Consider the following 23096-nt stretch of genomic DNA (forward strand, 5'->3'; position numbering starts at 1 on the left):
ACAAAATAATGGAAAATTTAGTGTGCCTTTATGATTAATTTATACAATGGAAGATTGTCCCACTTCACATCTCAGAAGCCAAGCCAAGAAGTTTTTGCAACGCATCAGTTTATCAAAACACAAAATTTGAAGAGCTGAGTGGGGGGAATATATTTTTAGATTAAAGGTATTGTCCCAGTTACAATAGCATATTGAAGGATAAATTCAGCAGAGCTCACCAAGTACCTGATCTCAACCCCAAATGAAATGAAGACAAAAACTCAGAACGGCTTCTGAAAAGAATAGGGGTTAGATGGCACACAGCTGCTTCCACCTGTTCATTTTATTTCCAGGTTAAATGCAATATTTAGCAATATTAGATAGGTAACAGCATTACCTAAAAAAAAGTTATAATGCAGACAAAGCAAGTAACCTAAAAAAAAAAAAAAGCCAATCAAAAATACTTCAGAAGAGCACTCAGGTACTGAGTAAGGGATTTGGAAATAAATTACTATAAATCATTTTTTTCCTAGAGGCAAGTTTCTATGTATCAGGTGGACAGGAGAAACAGAGTTGTTAGTTTTTCTTTCTTTAAAAGAAAATTGCAAAAGAAGCAATCTTGTGGCCAGGAAGAAATTCCCGAAAATGCAAGAATTGCAAGAATATGAGAACAACTGCATTTCCTGAAAGGACAGCACGTTATGGGGGAACAGGAATCGGCCATCAGAAAAACTGATGCCAGAAAATCCTGCCGTTGAGTGGAAATTCCATAGGAGTCGTTACATGTGTGCTGGAAGCTTGTAGTGCTGAACTCTGCTCACTTCAGCAGTAAAAGCAGGAAAGCTGTGCTCATTCAGGCACACATTTCTTTTAAGATACTAGATTTAAGAATTTATACTGGAGTAAAGAGATCCCTTTGAAAAATGTTCCTAGATGGAACAGCAAATTTAAATGTTTTCGCATCTCTGAAGCCCTCTGGTACACACAGCATTTGCCCAGTTGCAAACCCGTTTTCCAATTCTTAGCTTGTGTGGCTACAGCTGGAATTTCCATTGGAAATCATTCCCTGCAGAGCACAATGCCAAAATGAACATTAGAGGGAACACTGAAACATATATTAGATTAAAGCACCACAGAAAGCATCATAATGTAAAGTGAAATTAAGTTATCCCAGCCATCTGATGCCAAATTAAATGAAGTTATTGATCGCAGAAGTTGTCTGAACTTGGTCAGTGAGGACAGAAAATCCTGAACTGGCCAAACTCTTTAGCAGAGATGTTTTTTTACAGGAGGTCATGAAGGAAACTGTTTTTCACATTTTAGCTCCTTCAGACAGTTCTAAGGAAAGTGTATTTGTATTTGTACAATAATTTAGTGCTTACTGTCAAAATTGATAGTAATAAGTAGACACCCTGGAGCCCTGCAAACATCTGCTCTCCCAGGTAGTTTGGGATCTTTGTCCAGTGCTCCTTCACTTAGATGTTTCCCCTGTGTTTATATGATGAGGGCACCCCTACATGCTGCTCTCTCTTCATGTATCATAACAGATATCCTGGAGGGTTGCAAGCAATAAATTATGACTACAGATATCTCATGCTGCCTACAGGCCTTTTCCTTCCTCCCTCAAACACTCCTCAGAGTTAACCATCCCTGGTAAATTCTTAAAAATTTGGACATTTCTGTGTGTTCTTGCTGTAGGCTGCTATTGTATCCCCATGAGAACAATGAAGAATTTGTGCTTTTAATGAAAAATTAAAATAGATATTTTTCTTTCAAACAGACTTCTCTCACAGCTTTCCCTCTTCTTTTGAGGTGAAAAGATATGAACCACAGAAAGAACAAAAACTAGGAAGTTTTTCCTCCGGTGAAAATTTTGATGACAATTTTTCTGTAAAAATAAAATGAAAATATTACAATTTGGTTTGCATTGAAGTGGAGAGATGTCAGCTGGCTGCCTAAAAGACAAGTTGGGGTTGATTTTAACTTTAGGCACATGGGTGCTTTAATTGGCAGTCCTAATTAGCAGTAGGACCTGCTGGGCACAATCCCAACTGTGCTGCAGCTGACGGAAACAGGGATGTTTGCCTCCTGGTTATGCCTGTGCCCCAGTGCAGAAGCTGCCAGCTCAGCCTCTGACCTGGTTGTATTTGTTCAACAAATAACAGTGTGTGTGAAGCTGTGAATTGGGTAATTTATAATCACTGTGAGAACTACAAAAATCCAGTTCATGCCAATAAACTCACAGATGGGGTTGAAAGGCCATTGGAGCCTTCTGGGGTCTTCTCCTGCACTCTCTCTGCTTAGTGCCATGAGATTCTATAAAACATGTTAATAATCATGTTCTTTTCACATGGAGAGTGGGCTTGCAGGGAGGAAATAACTCCTCATGCCATTTGCACTGCTCAGTTCGATGCTTCCAGGTGTTTCTGCTGGCATTATAACTTGTCATTAAAGGATGCTGAGGATACAACCACCACGTGTCCCTGTCAAAGTGACAGCTCAGGACAGCCTGCAGGCCGAGAGCAGCTCCTCAGGGGCAGCTCATAAATCATAGGGATGTAACCCTTCACATCTGATAACCCAGCAGAGATGAGGCAGTGCAGACACGCTGCCACCACAGCAGCCTTTCCAAGCGGCTCTGTAATTCCATCAGCATGTCAGAGAGGACGTGGGAATAAGGTATTCAACTGATGTGTATCAACACAAGCATTGCTGTCTTTAACAGGAAAGGCAGATGAAGTCCCAAGTAAACTTTAGCATCAAATCCCTGAACACACAGTCAGAGCTGTGGCTGGCAATAAAAGCTGCAAAGCACTCACGACAGCCAGGGGATCTGCAGCTGCACACGGGGCTGCTTGCCTGGGCAACACCAGGGATTCACTCCTGCAGCTCCCTTGGAAGTAAGTGATGGACAACAGGCAAGCAAGCATTTCCCATTTTATCCCTACAGTAAAAAGAACCTCCCCCAATTAAATTTTCTCATTTCAGCCATTAGCAGTTAAATCTCAGACTATATGCCACTGTAGATGTGCTGGGGCAAAGGTGACAACATGAAATGCATTTCCACTTACTGCCATTGCAATTTCTCCTCTTGACAGTTTTACAGCCGCAAATAGAAACGCTGCATGCAAACTCAAGAGCTACGAGCTCATACAACCCATACCTGAGAACTGCAACTGGAATGTAGCTTTGCCTGCAAAAAGATGGTATTCCTTAACTATAATCTCTTCAGGAATAATATAGCCAGGCAAGCAGAAGGAAGCACACCCAAACAGCCACTGCAAACATAACACAACAATTAATGACTTCCTATTTGGGAACTTATTCTCTCTTCAAGAAGCACAGTCAATAGGATCTGTCTCCCTGGTACAGAGGGCTCTAGAAATGTAGATCAATTACATGCAGCATGGACAGAAATGCTTGTGATGCATTTTTAAGGCTGTATTTGATCAATAAACATCTCAAGAGCTCAGAGGAGCCTCCACAGCTCTGGCAGAGAACACATTAGCTAAAGCCTTCCAGACTCTGCTCTTGGGAGTAATGCTCAGGGCAACAACTGCCATTTCTGTTCTCATTAAGGAACAAAACCTACAGAAGCCCTGAGCTGCTTCATCCTGCCTAAGGAACAATCCCCAAGCTCTGCACGTAGCACAGCACATGTGGACCACCTGATCCCTTAAATGCATGAAATTTAGTGAAAAACACAAGTACACTTTTTGACAAGCTTAAAAGATCAAGATTGCCTTCAGCAGCGAACTGCATTGAAGGAGGGACAATATTTTGCCATTTTGAAAATTGTTAAGTAGTACTTCAGTAACAAGATCTTCCTTTTTAATAGGCCAGGCTGCAAATTGACACATTTAATTAATAAAGTTCTGATGTTGTTCAAATGGTGTTTCATCAGCTTCCTGATTCACATCTGTGAATCTCAGAAATAAGACTCTAGTGACAAGAGATTGATATTACTGAGTCTTTACAGATTTTTTCTAAGATCTTTTTAGAAACAAAGTTGATTTTGTACCAAAGAGGAAAAACCAGTAAAGCTGATAACTTTGCCTTCACTCCTGATGGCAACAAGCCTCCATGAATAAGCTGCAGTGAATTCCCTACGGGGATTCACCTGAGGGAGCACGTATAATGTCAATGTCAGACTAACACAAAAATCTCATTTCCACTTTGATTTGTAGCGTTTCCCAGGCGATGATCTCAAACATTTTTGATGCTAATTGAACGAGATAGGTCCAAGCCTATTGCCCATGCAGTGAAGTTGCCTGTTCTAATTAAAACAAAGGCAGATGCTTTCCTTGTACGTTAATTTCTGATACAGTACCAGCTTCACCTCTCAAAGGTGAAACCAGAAAGGGGCTGGGTATGCTTTCAAGGCTTCCCAGACACAGACGTGTGCACACTCACCTCTGCATGTACAGCAATGCTCCAACACAAGTCTTATCTAACCCTTACACCTGACCAGGAAATAAAGGCAGGAATACCATTTATTTTATACATATTTCTGTCCATATTTGTCCCCTCCTCAAGACTTTTTTCTGGCCACATTAGCAAGTGGACTGAAGCAGCTGATTTTCCATTTCTTGAAAGAAAGATTTCAAAAAAAAAAGAAAAAGAAAAAAACACAGCAGTTTGGGTTTTAATTTGTTTTCAGAAATCTGTGCATCTGAAATTTTATGTTTGTCTTCTTCCTGCTTTCTCCTTCCAGTTCAACTCAGTAACGTTATGTATTAAACACAATGGTCTCAAAGATCAAGATACTTCCAGTACATCTCAAGATGTTAATGCTAATTGAAGTTGATCAAAAGACTTTCTCTGAGATACAGCAAAACCAGACTGAACTGTGACAAGATGCTACTTTATCATTTCATTCTACTCAGATCACAAGGGCCACACGTATGGCATTATTCAGTCATTAAGCATTGCTTCATTGCTGGTATTTTTTGCTCTATCTTGAAATTAGAATCAAACACTATACAAAAGTAATTAGAAGGGACTAAACTTCATGTCTTCAATTACACAAAAGTAGTTTTTAAAGTGAGCTTGGAACTACAGGTTATACAAACACTCTTCAGCGATAAAACAGCTCATATTTATCTTAACTTTCAGCAGCAATTTTCAACCAGATTCTTTTCAATTTCTTCTCAGTCTATAGACTATGACTAAAATGATCAGATATTTAATTTTCAAAAAGCTGTACAGAAGTAGAAAGTCTTAGCATGCATAAGGAAAGTTTCTTGTTGTATGCCTAAGGATGAGAATGGGGAAAAAAAAAAAAAATATATATATATATATATATATATATATATATATAAAGTGCAGAAATAGTTTTGGAAAGAGACAAAGATGAAAAGAGACAAATTAGCTGTAATAAGGTGAACAGAACACACACACTGAAGAGGAAAATAGAAATTATATATTTGTTTGGAAGCAGAAGCAGTTTGAGGAAGAAGAGATGAGTCATCCTCAAAAGAACCATGGAAACACAGACTCTAGATGTACTAAATATCATGGAATCCAGTGAATCAGGGAGGGAAGGAAGTTAAAGATGTCTCAACTAGACTTCATCAAGTCTAGTTAAAGATGAAAGGGCAAGTTTTACATGAAAGAGAGAAAGAATTTGGTCAACAAAATCATGAGGGGGGGAGAGAAAGAAGATACAGTTCTGGATGCTGAAGAACAGAAAATTTGACAGAATAAATGAAAAATTGTTTTTGAAGAATATGAATCTGAAAGCAGCTGACACCCTGCTGTTCAATCCCTCTGCAGGTGCCACCAGACAAAATCCCAAGGAGCACAGCTGGAGGCAGCACTTACTTGTACTGACCCAGAAGTTTATTTGTACCGCCTGCTACAGAAATATCAGCCAAGGGGAGCAAGGCAGACACCTGGGGACGTCCACACAGAGAAATCACTTAGAAGAGGAAAGAAACTTCGGCAGGGGAAAAGGAATCTGTCAAAAATGAATAGCTGATGCTGTCAAAAGAAGCAAAGCTTTTGAGGAGGACCATCAGCTGGGCCCAGGAGCAGCCAGCCTGAGTTTTAGTGAACATCCTGAACAAGCCTGCAGTCAGGTTGGCCCCCCCGTTTTCACACTTAAGTGTCTGACGAGTGGCCTGATTTTCAAGCTAACAGCAGTTTTTCAGGGCTTTCAGTAGCACAAATGGTTGATGAAAAGTACAAGCAGTATATATCCCCTAAATAAACTGTCTATCCAACAGAACAAGTCCTAAAAATGGCTGAAATCAGGACATCTCCTCCTTCAAAAATTCCCAGCAGGAATGGTAGGATCCAGCTGTCTATCTCTAATGCATAATTCAGCTGTCACCCAGGAAATGTAACTTGCACAGGCTCGGTCAGAGCAGGAGCTGCAGTCTGGAAGCCCCTGGGTGAGGCTGATCTCATGCAATGCTACCCATCTGTCCTGGGATGGGACAAACCTGGCCTGGGAAGTGCCAGCTGAGAATGCCTGGAGAAATGAGGGCAGACACAGTCCAGACAGCAGCAAGGAGACAGAAGAGAAGGAAACAGTTGGAAGGATAACTTTTTAAAGAAGGGAATCTTTACCCTAAGGAAAGATTTTGGGACTTCAAGGCCCAATACATTACACTCCCATACAGGTTTGGCAGAAGGGGAGTAAAAACTAAAAGGGTAAGCAGTTCCCTAAAAAGGAACAAAAGTAACAAGGTACTTTAGTATAGGAAGAAACGTGTCCTGTGTTCACCATAAATAACAGCAGATATTCCTTGAAACAGCCCCTGGAATATATATACTTAAAGCCACTGAAGTAACTTCTCACTTCAAAACAAAACCTAAAAAGCCTATATTGAGAAATTATTATTACTGTAATATTAACAAATATAATCATGTTGTGCTCAAGCCTAAATGTTTAGAGCTAACAGATTTCTGCCACCCAAACAAATAATGATATGAGCAATGAGTCACTCTCATACCTTTGGAGGATTAAGAATGGAAATTTGTATCTTTGTCCAACCAGGCAGATTGGGCTACTTCAGAAAAAAAAAAAAAAAAAAGGACGGATGGCACTCAAGTCTAAATCTCAGATCTTAAGAAAGAAGGACAATAATATTTACCAGAATATTTACCAAGATTGTCAGAAGCAGGATTAGGCAGTACTGCAAAAATAACAAGAGACTGTACTGTCTTCAAATTTAAGAAATATTAATTCTGCTCTTTGAAACTACTTCTCATAGGACATTGAAGCTACCATGTAATTTTAAAACAGCCATAGAAATCACAATCAATCATTTTCCTTCTTTATAACTGTACAGCGCAGTTGGAAAAAAAAGCAGCATGTACTACACAGCAGCCTGACATCAGTCTGTTCAGTATCACAGTGAGTACAGATCAATAGTTCTCTGTTACTGAAAAGTTTACAGCAGTCTTTAAAAATCATAAGAAAAAACTCACCCAGTTTTCAAGCTGACCAAGGCATCTTCAACTCCTTTCTGGTTAAACTTGGTCATGTAAAGGTGCATATCAGGGTAGTTGTTTCTGATATTCCTCTCAGTGCTTCCATTTGGGACTGTTCCAAACCGGAAAGGAGGAGAATAATCGTGTGGCCTTTGAAACTGGAGATAAAGGGGATAAGCAAATTGTTTCAGGCATCCAAAAAGTGAAGAAAGGCAATTTCAGGTTGAAAAAGACAGAAGGTGTGTAAGTTGCCTCAAATTTCTTCTAGGCAAATGCTGTGGGTTAATTCAGGTCTACTATACCAGAAACTCTCTCCACACCTACCGAACCGAATCTACACCCAAAGTAAAACTAGCTCAATTCTGCCACCCAAATGTGACTCTCTCCCATGCTTTGCACCATGGCAGGACAGCAGAAAGTGGAACAGATCCTCATCGCCAGCATCTCTCTAGAGAACCCAAACACTCTGGTAAACTGCAACCACAGGAAAAGAGTGTTTCATTGATAGTCATTTCACTCTTCCATCTCTCAGGTAGGACATTGTGATGGGAAAGGGATCACCCACAGTACTCCACAGGGACCCCAGTGCCCCAGTCCTGGAGGGTGCCAGGGATTGCAGGAAGCTGTGCCAGGGAGAGGCAGGGTGAGGGAGCCTCCTTCCACCCCTGACTGGAGGGGAATCAAAGCTCCTGCTGCTTCCACAGGGGCTCAGCAACTGCATAACTTGGTATGAGAAGGGCTTCTGGAGCTCACACCTACAATCCTAGTCCCTGTTCATCCCTACCACTTAAAACTACAAACCATTTGCTTGAGGGCATACAGGTTTGTTCTACAATTTTACTCTCCCTATCACTGGCATCAGCACAGATGAACCAGCCAGGGGATATCTGCAAAGGAATGGCAATAGCTCAGGGAACATTCAGGTTTCACACTCAGTAATCCTTCAAATAATCTCAAATAAACTTTTTGCTAACAGACCTGAAAATTTCATATGCATCTTTTAAACATCTTCCATTAAAATCCAACTGACAATTTAGGATTAAAATTAAAATTAAAGAAACAAATGGAAAAGGTCACTCAGATTAGAGGAACTATTGGCTAAGGAAGAAATTGAATTGAGCATTGGTAAAAGCAGTCACCCATAAATTCCACAGTAAAATGCACTCTGTTTTTATTGTTGAAGGTAGAAGAGCAATCTATATATCCTGTGCTTCAAGAGATGCCTAATATTTATAGAGCTGCTGATTCCTTTGGGGCTCCATATGAAATATTTCTCTTTTTAACGTTTGGTCTCAGGGCATCAAGAATTCCCAAAATCCAGTGCCAATTTGCAAAGAGAACACAAAGGGTTTTATACAAAAGCTGGGAGTATTTTCAATTCCATCAAACCTTGACTGTGAAATTACTGCTGCAACACTATTTTTATGTTACAGAACTACAATTAAATGCTTCATTTTAATTAAGCATATTTTGACAAAGCAAAAAGGAATGAACTCTATTTTTCTCTATTTGTTTAGCTAACAGATGTCTTACTTTCCTCATTTTCCCTTTTCAGAGCTTTACTGTTTAAATTATAACTTTGCTACTACTTTTACACATAGTAATTGACCCATGCACCAAAATTACACTGTACACTACTCATGATTCTTAGTCTATATTTGCTACCTCCATTTCTGAGTTTATTATGCTGAAACAAACCCTACTCTTAAATATACACCCAGAGATTCTACTGATGTAAATGTAGCTTGCTATCAACTTTGTTTAAATCTAGAGATAATGTATCTCTGATGTATTGAGATGGTTTCACGTTGTCACCTAAATTTGCCCATCAGTAGAACTGGAAAAGAATTATTAAAGAAACACTGACAATTTCAGAACCTGTAAGACTTGCTGCTCCTTATACTGCTGGCAATTTTTGGAAATTCAGCTGTGGTGAGCATTCTGCAAGCTCATTTTGCAGTATGGCATGGAAATGGGGGAGTGGCAGGGGAACTGGGGGGAAAAGGATGTTATGGTGGAGTAATCTGGTAATTTCAAAACGGAGTTTGGTTTTAAATAGTCTCACTCTTCAAGAATATTCATATGAATCTAGGATGCTGGGGGGCATTTCCTCTCATAGGAATAGTTGAAAAAATTAACACATCTGTTCAAATTGAACATTCATAGAAGACAAAAATATTTCTGCAGAAGAGAAGGATGAATAAAAAGCCCAACTTCATTCAAAAGTCAGAGAGTTAAAAAGCAGATTAATAGTTCCAAACCCCATCTACAGACTGGAATTTCTTGGCACCAACCAACAAATTTTATCACTCACAAGGAGATTATTTTTTGAAACCATCATCTGCTACTACTGCCTGCTCACAGGCTACTTGTAAAGAAGAAAGAGGTTTAAATCTTTTTACTAACACTGCACTCATATATGAGGTGAATAAAGTTTTCATCAAGAATATTTAACTTATATTCCATGGACTGCCACATCCTGGAGAAGCACACAGGACTGTCACTGTCTGTGACTGCAGCAAAGATCTACATGGCAGATGAGACAAGAAAAAAAAAATATCAAGGCTCCACATGCATTCATTTTCCCTGAAGTCCCATGACAATAAACAAAATACATCATGTTTGCTAGGAAATAATTTTCTTCCTAGGCATTTAATGAAACACTAATCTTTTAAATCATGGACAAAATTCTTGAACTGAATGCCGAGCCCCTTGTTTGAGTCATCGTGGAGAGATCTGCTGCTATTCTGAAGAGTGACCAATTCATTTTTGTCTCCCCTTGCTCTGCCCCACGACAGAACTGCAGCACAGGGAAACAAAACTCCAGTCTTTTGCTTTTATTTTATTTTTTCTATATGCCTTAATAAAACTGGCGATTTCCTTAAGTCAGCAGCGTGACCTTTCAGAAACATTACATACTGATTTAATTTAAAGATTTACTGGCTTGCCTGAAAAGGCTGGTGTTGAGAGCAACTGTTTGTTATTGTTCTGGAGTTTTTAAGGAACCGTGGGAAACATTACTAAAATAGTAGAAAACAGTAAATAATCTCCTGCTGATAGCAGGAATTGCAACTCATTTGGAGTGACCGAAGAGCACCGATATTTGAACCCTTTCCTTTCCTCTTTTACCAGATGGGAACCTGGCATTCTGACTTGTGATCCTACAAAGATGCAGCTATCAATCACTCCAAGCTTGCTCTTAGAGCATCAGTTAGTGCAGTGCAGGGATAGCTGTGCCACCCTCAGGAAGCACAGGAAGGGTTTGACACTGGGCAGTGGTCAGAGGCTCTCCCTCGCTGCCTTTGCTCTCTGCTGTCACACTGGCACACACCGGTGACTGCACAACTTGTGCCATCCTGGGGCACAGGAACAGAAAGCCAAGGCTACAAGAACACTGTGAATCTTGCAAAAGTAAGGAGCCTGTCAGTGGCATCATTAAGGTTTCCTGTTAAGGCTGAAGAGAAGCTCCTGGACCAGGTGAACATGAGGCAATTCCTATCTGTGGCAGAACCCTGGCAGATCAACACTCTGCAAGACAGTTCTGTGCACTGCCACCAACCCTCCTTTAGCAATTTTTTTTTTCCCTTTCATTCCATGAAATAGTCACAAATTATCTCAAAAGTAGAAAAGCCACAAATTTCAGTCTTTTCTGGATACTTTGGACTCATTTTCTGTACCTTTTTATGAAGACAAAGCTTTTGAGCATCTATTACATACACAAGAATGTCAAAATATAATTTTCTTCTCATTTGCTGAATCATTTTGGTTTATGAACACCCACCCCCCTCCTAACTCCAGTACACGCTGTGCCATGCATTTCTGGGTGACACTCTGATGACATGGCATTCACAAATTCATCAGCAACATCTCAAGGGATTAGGAAACTATAAGGATGTCTTAAAGCACTGAGGGGTAAATAGCATATTATTATAACATCAGCAAATCTGGTGAACCAGCTGATAGAGTGCAACATAATTCCTGAACGGGACAACATTGAATGCTGAGGGTCAGGGATGGCTGCTCAGAGAGAGGGGGTTTTTTTCCTGATTTTTCCATCACATGGGGACACCTCAGTGCCTCTAACTGGAAACAATTTATTGCACTGGCAGTACAGCACTGACAAAAGAGCTTGGCTCTTCAGGTCTGGCAGTGGGAAAAGTGGGAGAGAAGAACAACAAACTGATTTACCAAACAAGAAGTAGGGTTTGGGTTTTTAATTTTTTTTTTTTTTGTGAACTTTCAAGTATTAATTATTATATATGAAATTACATATTTCTGGCCCTTGCCTATGACTGCTCTGCTTCCTGCAAGGGTCAGAGTTCTCTACTGAACTGTAAAAAAAATGGCAAAGAGAGGAGAAAAAGAATTTAACATAAATCAGATTACATCCCCATAAATTATCCCAAATTACTTGCTTTTTTAAAATCCAAGAAGCCTCAGGATTTTGGAGGAGGTGAAACCTATATATGACAAGAAGAATGCTCTGAAATAGTTCACTGCTCTTCTGGACTTCTAACTTGTTTAATTTAATCAGAAAAGGCATGGCTTCCCTGACTTATCTCTACGTGCTCCAAGCAAAGTTTGAAGAACCGAAAAATAGAAACAAAGGTGGCAGATCAAATAAATGATCAGCAGACCACACAAGAACAGATGGTATTTTCTGATTCAAGTATTTTTCTATTTTTATTTTGCTTTGTGTGGAAATGAAATGCTGCTTAGCAGTCAGAATAGGAAAATGGCAAAACTCAGGAAGTTCTTAGCTGCAAGCTACAGAACAGGAGCTGACATTTCCAGCCCCGTGGCAAAGAGAGGAGGGGAAGGTGAGGGTGCAGGGTCAGACCTGAGCCCCACTGCTGTGCCAGGTGCAGGGCAAATCCTGCCAAAAACCAGGGGCCAGGAAAACGCTCTGTTCTTTCTCACCAACAGGAGACAGACATTTCTCAAATATTTTTTTTATCCCCAAGAGAATGCCATTTATCTGTCTCTTCCAAGAATGTTATCTTAAAATAGAAGGATATTTAACAATCTTCATGCTCTTTCAGGGGTTGTTTGACAATACAGTTTAATGAAAACAAAACTATTTACCATTTTTTGTTTCTTTTTATCTTTGCTCTAGCCGTGCTTGCTTTGATATACCAGGCAATCAATCAATCAAAGGCTGGTCATAAAAAGCAGTTAAAACAAAAAAAACAGACAAGGCTGAGATGTTGCCTTTTTTGTTTGTTTTCAGTAAAAATTTCCTTTATTTTCTGTCCTTTGGGAAAAACCCTTCGTGAAGTTGTCCCCTGGGCTGTACTGTATTTAAGTATTTCTTCTTAATGTCAATATTTAGTTTCATTTTCAAACAACTAGGCACAGACTTGACAAAAGGATACTCTTCAAGTATCTTGTGCATGTCCATCAGAATAATTTTGCAAATGGGCTTTTTTCTATTAATATATTACTAATATCCCTGGGCTTTTTTCTATTAATATATTACTAATATCCCACCAAATTTTTCGAGCTGCTTATATTGGTGAGGCATTCTTTTTAAGCAAACACTAATTGATTTCTATCATAAAATAAATGTGGTTTTCAGTTAATGAAGCTACGTTTGAACAGGCAACTCAGAGATTTTGAAAACAGACTGATATTTTCATGCTTTGGGTCTTAGGTTTGTTAGTAAAGTTTGCACTTGCACTCAGAAGGAAATCATCCAGTTTCAGTTCATTATCTTGCTCAGAGTTTTTATCACGAAGGACAAATTTGTAGATGGATCATGGAGAATGGACACTGACCTCTTTTGAGCTGAATACCTACCTTTTTATCACTCAGCCCAGTCACTTGGTCAACAAATTCCTCTTGAATCATAAAGGCAGCTAAGTTAGCAGTGTAACTGGCCAGGAAAATGACAGCAAAGAAAGCCCAGACTGACACCATGATTTTACTTGTCGTCCCCTTGGGGTTTTGCACAGGCACAGAGTTGTTGAAGACCAAGCCCCACAGTAACCACACTGCCTTTCCAATGGTAAAGGATGGTCCGTGGGGATCTGCAATTGCAAAGAGCAGTTAGTTCAGCTGCAGTTAAATTAAACCTTGCAATGTACAGTGAAGGGACAACCCCTCGGTCCCAGAGACGTGGTTGGAAAATATTTCAGTATATATTCACTGTACTCCCAATATAACCACAGGATTTACCATAGGTACCCTCCTCCTGCAATGACAACAATTTCCACATTTTTAAAGCATAATTCAACGTTTTTCTATGTCGCAAATGGTTCAAAATTTTTAAGATGAAAATGGAAAGCATAGGTTTGGAGGAGAGGCAGGCTGGTTTGTCTCCTGCAGGAAGAAATGTGCCACAGTGTTGCCCTGTCAGTCTTCTGAGCCAGCAGACATGTGAAATGGAAAACTGGAGGTTTAAGTCTTAATGATTCAATTCTAGTACTTTTCTTACCCAAATTATTTTTATCATTTCCAGTCATCCAACATTATGCTTTTTGAACATTATGTAAGCATTTTTAAGATCAAAGTGTGTGAATGTGTCACCTACTTTTAAACACCTTTGTACTCAGAGCATGAATCAGAAAGACAGAACAAAGGTGCTACCTGTACAGACACGGAATTTAGAGCAAGCCAGGCTCTGGCTGCCTCACATGTTCAGAGTCAGTTCTGTGGCTCCAAATGTGTTGACATTACAGGTAAAATTCTGTCCCAGCTAAGCCATTCTGTAATTTTTGTTATTTCTATTTTCAGCCATCTTTTAACTCATCCCAAAGCTGGAAGTGGCCAGCAGGCTGCCCCAGGCTCACAGGGGGCAGAAGTGGATAGCAATGTCACTATCCGCTCCAAAGGCCTCATTTGTAGAGCCCTGGGAGAATCCAGGGCACTTGTTCTCACCCAGCTCTAGGTAAGTACAATGCAATCACACATTGCTCATCATCCAGACTCCCTGCACCCTCAGAGGAGAGAAACAGCCCTCCCCTGACTGTGACTCATTTGGCCTACTTATAATTATCCTTTTTTCAGTTCAACTGCAGTTTAGTCAATAAGCTCTGATGTAGAAATCTGTAACTTTACCTCCTTCCCTGTCCTATCCCTTGATCCAAGGGGATGCACATTACAAATATAGATTTAGATACTAATTTAACTATAATTCATTTTAATAATAATTCAATGACTCTTAAAATAATAAAACCCTAAGTGGGTATACTCAGTGCATATTCTTATTTCAGTAGAAATACTCTCTAGTGAAGTGCAAATATTTCACAATGCAGTCTAGCTTTACATCTTAGATTACGCTCTATTCTGCAGCAGCACTAGGAAAATAGGGTGCAGAAAAATAAACACAATGGAGCTGACTTTTGGTTTATGAAACTTCCTTCTAGACACATTAAGGACTGAGCTGATACAGGGATAAAGTGTGTTTTTCTGAGCAACAGTGTTATAGAAATTATATGCCAAGGGAGCAATCTGAAGTTCTGTTTATGCCACTGGAGATTGTATTACCACTGAGTTCCATCCTGCAAAAAATGCCTAGGGAAATGAGAGAAGATAGACATAGATAGATATAGATATAGATATAGATAGATATAGACAGATATAGATATAGATATATAGATATAGATAGATATAGATAGATAGATATAGATAGATAGATATAGATAGATAGAGATATAGATATAGATAGATATAGATAGATTTTTTTTTTTTTTTTTCATATTCCAGGTTTGAAATTACTGGCAGCTGGATTTTTGGCAAGTCTTTAGAACTAAATTGAGATGGTCTAATGACATAACATGTCTTTGTAGCTGTAAGTACACTAAATAATTAATTCAGGCACATGAGGTGGCACAGAAAATAACAACCAAGTCCCTGGATCCCCAGTGTCTATATTCACCTTTGATTCCCCCTCTCTTAACACAGTGTTTATTTCAGACAGAGGTTACACATTAACCATCTTATTAAAATGATAACATCATCTGAAGATTACAATAATCCACTTTTTCAGGGAACAAGCCAACCACTGTGTTCACCAAGCTGGAAGATCTCGTTACAAAAGAAGGCAAGAATGATTTAAAAATTTAAAGAAAGGCTGCGCTCTCAAATGTCAGTTAAAAAATGGGAGGATGAGGGCATCGTGAGACATGGAACCCTCACTCTTGAGTCAAAGTGCAGCTTTCACTAAGAGTTAATACAGAGCTTGTCTGTTTTGAAAATGAAGTTTCTGTAACTGAGGCAGGAGCAATGCCATTCTGCCAGGGGCCTCATTTCAAGGCTAAGAGTTCAGTTGACTTTTTACAGGGACTATACAAAACTATGGACAATGTAACTGCTATTTTTCAAACTGTCCATCAGACCAGAGAATTTGAGGTAACTTTCTCTGAACTGGTCATGAATTCATAGCAGTCAGGAGTAGAATATATTTCACTGCTTTTTGAAGCTGACACTTTACAGCTGATGCCATGTAGTAACCAAGCACTGCCTGAATAAAACTCTGATACCACCTACCTTTGTCTCTGTCTTCATTCCATGGAATTGGAATTATAAACATGAGCATATAGGCCTTCAAAAAATCATACTTTAAGTGAAACATAAACAGTGTCAAAATCATACTTTAAGTGAAGAACATAAACAGTGTCATAGCTAATTTCACTGGTTTATTCCTATATTATGTTTATTTGAAAAGATGGAGAGCCAGGGAGGGGAAATACATGATGTTTTTATAGACATGGAGTTGAGTAAAATGCAAATCTTACCTCTCCCTTGTGCTAAGTTCCTGTTGTATCCTACAGGACTAAAGTACTCAAATATAAAGACAGCCATGGCAGACACGATGAGGAGCATCACAAACATCATCACCCAGACAGAAGCACTAAAAGGCTCTGCAGCAAAACAGACAGGAGAAACAGAAACACAGTTCATTAAACCAGTCACAGCACAAGAATCCTAATATCCTCGCCTAGGCAAGCCCAGCAGCTTCCTCTACATTAGTTTTTTCTAACAAAAATGCTAGCAAATAACTGGGCAATATATAATGAACTGCTGTTAGTATACATAGACAAAACCCATAAAGTCAAAAGCTTAAGTGTAAGTTGCAATTAAAAACAAAAGGCTGCACGCTTTTGTTTGACACTGAGTGGCACATAATTGGTTTGACTCGCTGCTTATTCAGTCCACGACTGGGTTGCTGTGTCTATTCATCCTGTATTGTATAAATTTATCAACAGAATGGTCCAACCACTATGACTGTGTTTCTGCAAAGCAAAAGCAATTAAGCATATGTTAAATACATTTGGTAATTCAGGGAAGTAGACTTCTCTCTTGTTTTCTATCCAACAAAAAGTGTTAGAGGAGGAAAGATAAATACTTCCATTCAAACTAAATGTTTTTGTTTCAGGATTCTTTTCTCTCTGTGTTTACTTTCATCTACCTGCAATGAAGAAGATATTTTTATCAATTGCAAACACATCCTTTTGAATGTCTCATTCTCATCTGGGAGCAAATTACTGAAATCAAAAAGGTATATGGAAAATTAGATGTCAGTTTGAATGAGAGAAGAACCATAATTAAGTAAAAGAAGTAGGCTGCAGCATAAAACGAAAAGAAGTTTCAAATACCAGACTAAGCACCAACTTTTTGAAAGGACATGGTATCAATATCAAATATCATCTTTCCCAACCACAGATTCTCTGTCATTTCAGGAGGTCCTGTGGTAGCTGCCTTGGTACAAGGATATCTCTAAGAAAGATTAGCATGGCAAAGTAGAATCTCTTTATCAGGCCAACTTATTTGGGGCACTTTACATCATAACTTGTGCAAATAAAGCAAGGGTGAGTATGCTCTGAAGTGTGAGAAAACAAATCTAATATACTATTTCTAATTAGGACAAACTCAAGACACACTTGAAATTACAGAAAATTAGTGAATTCAAATGCTTTGCCTGTTTCTGACAGCCCAAGAAGATCCTCTCTTGTAGCTTTTTCATTCTTTGAATTTAAGATTAGAATCACTGAAACTCTATCCTCACTGCAGGAAAAGACAATGACTGAGAACTGAGGTGCGCTGAGCCCAACAGCCCAATCTGAGCCCTGCCCAAGTTCAGATGATGACCCAGAACAGAATTAAATTTAATAATTTGGGCCCAAGCATAGAAAATTCATGAGATCGTTTGTCTTTGTTATGATTTCTTCAGAACTCTGGAACTTAGACAAGACCAAATAAGAAGTAGCTCCAGTGGTGATTTTGGATGGTAACTAAAAAGGCAAAGCAAGGACATTTTAAACCAGACTGTTTTCCTCTTGCAAAGGAGCAAATTTTTTTTTCAATTAATTATTTCATTTTTAAGACAGGGTATGAAGTTCTTGCAAGTACTATAATTATTTGTTTGGAAGAGAATGGTAAGTTAGGAAAATAACAGCATTTGTAGAAGGCAGAGAAAGATCTACGTAGATGCAGCTGGGGAAGGGATATTATACAGCCAACAACAGTCTAAAAAATGTTTTTGAATTCAGTTAGTAACTGGATTAAATTGGAATTCATGTAGAACTACTTTAAAATTTTGACAGCATTCTCACAGAAGGAAGCAAGGCTGATAAAACCCTTATCAAAAGCAACAGTATAGAAACAGCAATGGTAATTTGTCAAAATCTAAAGAAGTCAAAGGGCAAAACAAGCCAATGTACAAAAGTGAGCTATAAACAAGTGTTTAAGCAGAATTCTCTTTAATAATTTAAGAAGCTTGGTAATGTGGTGGAGAATTAATAGAAGCAATAGGAAAACAAAAAACTGTTTGGAATAGTAAGCAGTAAGATTGAAAAAGTACAAAATCAACTGAATAACAAAGTTGATCTTCCTGTCATATCAGAGAACCAATTACACATTCAGCACTGTGCTTTGATTCTCAAAGGACAGATAGGGAACTTCCCTCAGGCAAGCAGCAGGTTTTAAAGGAATTTTCAGTAAAGCTATAATATAGCAGAAAAAAACTAATATATGACTTGTTGGTGTCTATTTCAAATGACTGACAACGGAGAATATCAAGCAATGAAAAAGATGTCTTTGAATCCTACCTCCCACCACCAAAACCAATACTTAAGGAACACATTAAATAGAGAGGCATAGATTTTCTATTCCATCAATCCCTGCAGAAAAGAAAACTGACCTCACCTATGAACTTTCCCTCTGAAAAATATAGAAATGGAGATTTAAGTTTTCCCTTTATTTATTTGGTTGTTTAAATGAGGTTGAACCAAAACTCCAAAGAATCATTAAAAAGAGTATTTGCAGATCTAGTACATATGATTTCTAGTACAATGTGAAAATGTTTTAATGTGGATAAAATTCTCATTTGAAGGAGATACATCAGAATGAGAACACGGCAGATAACGAGGAAGAGGCTGTCACAGCCCATCAGCTACTCAGATCTACTGGACACAACAACTGACTGGAAAAATCTAATCACACAAAATCCTGTACTTGTCCACATTCATAGAAATAACTCACAAACCCAGATATTTCAGGAACTGTAATCAAGTGCTATTCTTTAAAAATAATATTGTATTTGACAGATTTTAAAAAAGTCTTTTAAAAGACTCCATCCAAAAGATGACTCCATTCTCAGACATTCTCTTAATTGAAACAAAATCAGTCGGTGAATAAATTCAGTTATCTGCCTGATAGTATTTTGCAAGGCAAAACATTTTACTACTACGCACACCTCATCAAAATACACAGTCAATTCCAGCAAACTGGCAGCTTCATCTATGACTGAAAAGAACAGAGCACACTCCTGAGAGCACAGACTTGATTTACTGGTGCAGTAAATCAGATTTCTTCAAAAGTAGAGCTGGTTTAGAGAGCTTTATGAGAAGGGGATATTTTTGCTCCTTTTGAATTATATACACATCCAACTAAACAAATAACATTAAATGCATTTTAGAAATCTAGTATCTCTGTTGCTTGTGCAAAATTCAAAAGCAGCTTCTCTTTTGAGGGTGGCTGTAAACAGGTTTTTAAGAGATAAGTAAAAAATCAACTGCACTCGCACTTTATAAAACACCCCAATTCTTATTTCCAATGGTCATTTCAACATGCTGCAACTGCAATTTAAAAAATGAACAACTCAATTACTCAAAGAAATTAAAAGATACTGAGTATTTTCATTACAAATACAGTTTCTTGCAATTTCACTTTAAAGTCTTTCATTCATATCAAGCATCAACAAAATCTACTTAGGTATCATCACATTTGGGAAATTATTTGATTACTCACTGTGTCATATTTGCTTGCATCATCCCTGCAACGTGCTCTTATGGAACAGATATGAAAAATAAGCTCTGTGGCTGAATGATGATTCTTGTGTAAGAAAATTCAATTATTTTCCTGCTCCTATCTGATACTACACCACTAATCTGCTCTTCAATGTCCGTGAGCAACTTCAGGGGCAGTGAAGAACTTCCCCTCGGCAATTTAGAACTGGCCTCACTGCTGACCCAATGGACTTGAACATTCTAAACTGTGCCCTAAGATATCTGGAATATTCAGTGGAAAAACAAAAAATCAGTATGATTTTAGTGTCACCATTCCAGTACAAGATATAAAAATAGTGGGCCAAATACATTATGAAGAACATAACAGCATTCTGGGCACTTTTCAACAACCTCACGGCTCATTCTCTTTTCAGCTTCAGGTAAATTCAGGTCAAATACTAAAAGAAACTATAAATAGTAAAAGAGAAGAGGGAAATAACGAAAGGAAAAATGCACAACTGGAACAAAAACCATGCAAGGAAAGAAGCCCAGAGTCTTCTGTTTCTTTATATCCCACCTCCTCTCCTCCCAGCCTTTCACTTCTTTGCTGTATCTCCACTGTTCAGATGCATCAATGGGGAAAACACTCAGCTCTCCAGTGCAGTAGCGTGGTCTTCAGAAGCCAGAAGTAGCTGTTACCAAACTAGCTTTAAATTATATCTGAAGATAAGGAAGCTGCTCTTCAATGGGTTTTTCAATTATTTTGGGAATATTAAAAAGACATTTAACAAATTATGATGGGCTAAACAAGCAAAAGTTAGTTTGTAAGAAAGTACAGTTGAGGATGTAATTTTCCTAACTGAAGATTTTAGGGGTTTTTTCCATATTGAAATCTCTGTCATTGGTTTTCACTTTCAGCATCCAAAACCAGCAGCACTGTGTCCATGTGTTAATGATCATGTTAATCAGCACATCAACATAGCACAAACTTCTTAATGTAAAATTCAAAACTGAACAGAAACGTGTTTATGTACTACATATCTTAACACACAATTAAATCTACTAAACACTACAGAAATGCAATGAGTTTATCTGGACGGGCTGGAGCTCATACCGAGGAAAGCAGATGGTGAAACTGTGCCGTTGCTCCGTGACACCATGACACTGATCCCAGTCTCCACGAATGGCACCGAAAAGTCAACGACTTCCGAGCGCTCCTCGTTGATGGTGAGAGAGCCCACAGCCATCACCGCCCGGTGATACACCACCTGATCACGGGGAGAACACACCACAGATGTCAGCACAGAACACCTCCTTCCCCAGAAGAGCTCAACCAGACATCGCCGAGTTCTTACTTAGGAACTTTTTCACATAAAAGACAACTTACTTCACCAATCATTCCATTCCACACGTTATTGACTTTTTTGCCATGCTTCCCATTCGTCACCAAGTACAGGTCATATGTGAACTTGACAGTTTTAGACAATTTCTTCAAGATATCAATGCAGAATCCTTTGCAGCACTTCTTTACATTAGTTCCCTCATTAGTTTTGTTGCTGTCAACAGAGAAGACACACATAAATATTCCTGCTGGGAAAAACAGAGGCAGCACAACAGCAAGGTACAGCACACTGTGAAACAACATCTTGCCAGTCTTGTGAGTGACCATGTTTTTCTGAATCAAGGGCAAAATAACCCACAGGACACTTTTACAGCTATATGGTGTTTGCAGCTCTGGCTAATCATAACACAGAGATAATGTTACCCCACATGGCATCCTTCTGCTCCAGGATCCAGCCTCACACACTGCACTGCTCCATCAAGACATACAGCCTGCTCCTACTAATCTCTCTCTTAGGACTAGATTAAACTTTTATCACTTTTCCTCTCAACACATCACACTACGTGTCATTTAGTAAGTAAAGAACATGTGAGCTATAAAATGGCACAGCAGCTCACAGGGCTGGAAATGGATGTATCTTCTCAAAGTGCACCGTTCTCTGCACTTGGAGAAGGGGAACTTCAGGCCGCTTTTAAGTGCAAGGATGCAAGATTTCTCTTCTTCTTTTTTTTCTGAAATGTACATTTTGCGACCTCTAGAACCTTTTAGTATAAGCATCTTCAGAAGGCAAGGCAACATCTTACAGCCTTTGGAAGAATTCAAAATTAAATAAAACTAGTTAAGAACTTAACTAAGTGCAGTTATGTAAAAAAAAAAAAAAAATCTCTGGACTTCAGGAAGTATGTGCACAACCATTTAGCAGCCTGTGGAAATCTTCAGAAACATGCATCATATTCCCTCACACCTACATTTCGTGCATTTTAGACTGCTCAGTAAAAATCCTGTTATATTCAGTTAATAAATACACAGATCAAGGCATAGAGCAGGTGAAACACAACTGACAAATGTACAGTGGAAATTCTTCTACTGATTTCTAATGACTGCTCCAAAGTTATGGAACACTGAAAGAAGGGGACTTTTCTCTTGGTGATAAGTCACAGGGGTTATTTTATGCTGGAGTAGGTTATTCTATACCAAATTTCAGCATAATCTTACATTTTAATTAGGAGACATTTTCAAATTGTTACAGACTAATGAAAGCAGCATAACTGGAAACAATTCAAAGAGGACTCATTAAAACAGTCCCATTTTGGAGCACAATCTTCTTCCATGTGACTATAAAAGGGCTGATTCTCATTGACTTTGAATTTACTATAAACTTACTATCTTGTTAATAACACAATGGGATTTACACGTGTATAACCAGAAACTCTCAACTTTTTATAAAGGAGGATGTGCAAAGAGCATACCACGTGGGAAAGGGATAAAGAAAGAGGAAGCAAAATATTGAAGGAATAGCAAAGATATGGAGAGGGAGGGAGGGAGGGAGGGAGGGAGGAAATAATTAGTGAGAAAATAAAGGAATGTATTTTTCACTAAGGAAAAGAGAAGGGAATTCTATCTATTTACTCACTTAAGTTTGACAAATTTCCGGCATGGCACGGTGTTTTTTTGGCAGCTCTCCATGAGAGGATCCACATCCTCAACGATGACAAAGGGAGCCTCCTCCAGGGTGACAATGCTCAGGTGGTTGTCGTCGGGGTCGCTGTCTGCGAAGGAGCTGTACCTCGGCCACACTGAGTACTTCAGGCTCAGGGAGTTGTTCTCCCACTTCCCCACCTGGAAAGCCAAGATCCACAGGCTGCTGAGAGCTGCTTGCTGGTGTTTGACAAAGGGGAGCCAATATTAAATGGGCTGGGGCAAGCGTACGGGGAATCACGTGGCCAAGACAGCTGGTTTGGGGTTTTGTTGTTAAAATTGCTTTAAAATTTATTAGTAATTGCATGAAATGAGAAAATGCACAGTGGTAAAGACTAATAAGGTAACATTATTTCAATAGGTAACTGTTTTATACAGACTGGATGTCATCAGTTAACACGATCTAT

At 38.8% G+C, this 23096-nt stretch overlaps 1 protein-coding gene across 1 annotated transcript in view; it reads right to left on the bottom strand.

The window, feature by feature from the left end:
- Nucleotides 1-23096, bottom strand: part of GRIN2A (glutamate ionotropic receptor NMDA type subunit 2A) — a 181857-nt gene that overhangs the window by 20773 nt on the left and 137988 nt on the right. The window contains exons 6-11 of the mRNA XM_058422576.1: nucleotides 22625-22830; nucleotides 21037-21205; nucleotides 20764-20917; nucleotides 16158-16283; nucleotides 13219-13448; nucleotides 7417-7577 (exon numbers count right to left, since the gene is read on the bottom strand). Of these exons, the coding sequence (XP_058278559.1) occupies nucleotides 7417-7577; nucleotides 13219-13448; nucleotides 16158-16283; nucleotides 20764-20917; nucleotides 21037-21205; nucleotides 22625-22830 (1046 nt within the window). The remainder of the gene's footprint in view (nucleotides 1-7416; nucleotides 7578-13218; nucleotides 13449-16157; nucleotides 16284-20763; nucleotides 20918-21036; nucleotides 21206-22624; nucleotides 22831-23096) is intronic.

Source organism: Hirundo rustica, chromosome 15 (assembly GCF_015227805.2).
Source record: "Hirundo rustica isolate bHirRus1 chromosome 15, bHirRus1.pri.v3, whole genome shotgun sequence".
Lineage (NCBI taxonomy): Eukaryota > Metazoa > Chordata > Aves > Passeriformes > Hirundinidae > Hirundo > Hirundo rustica.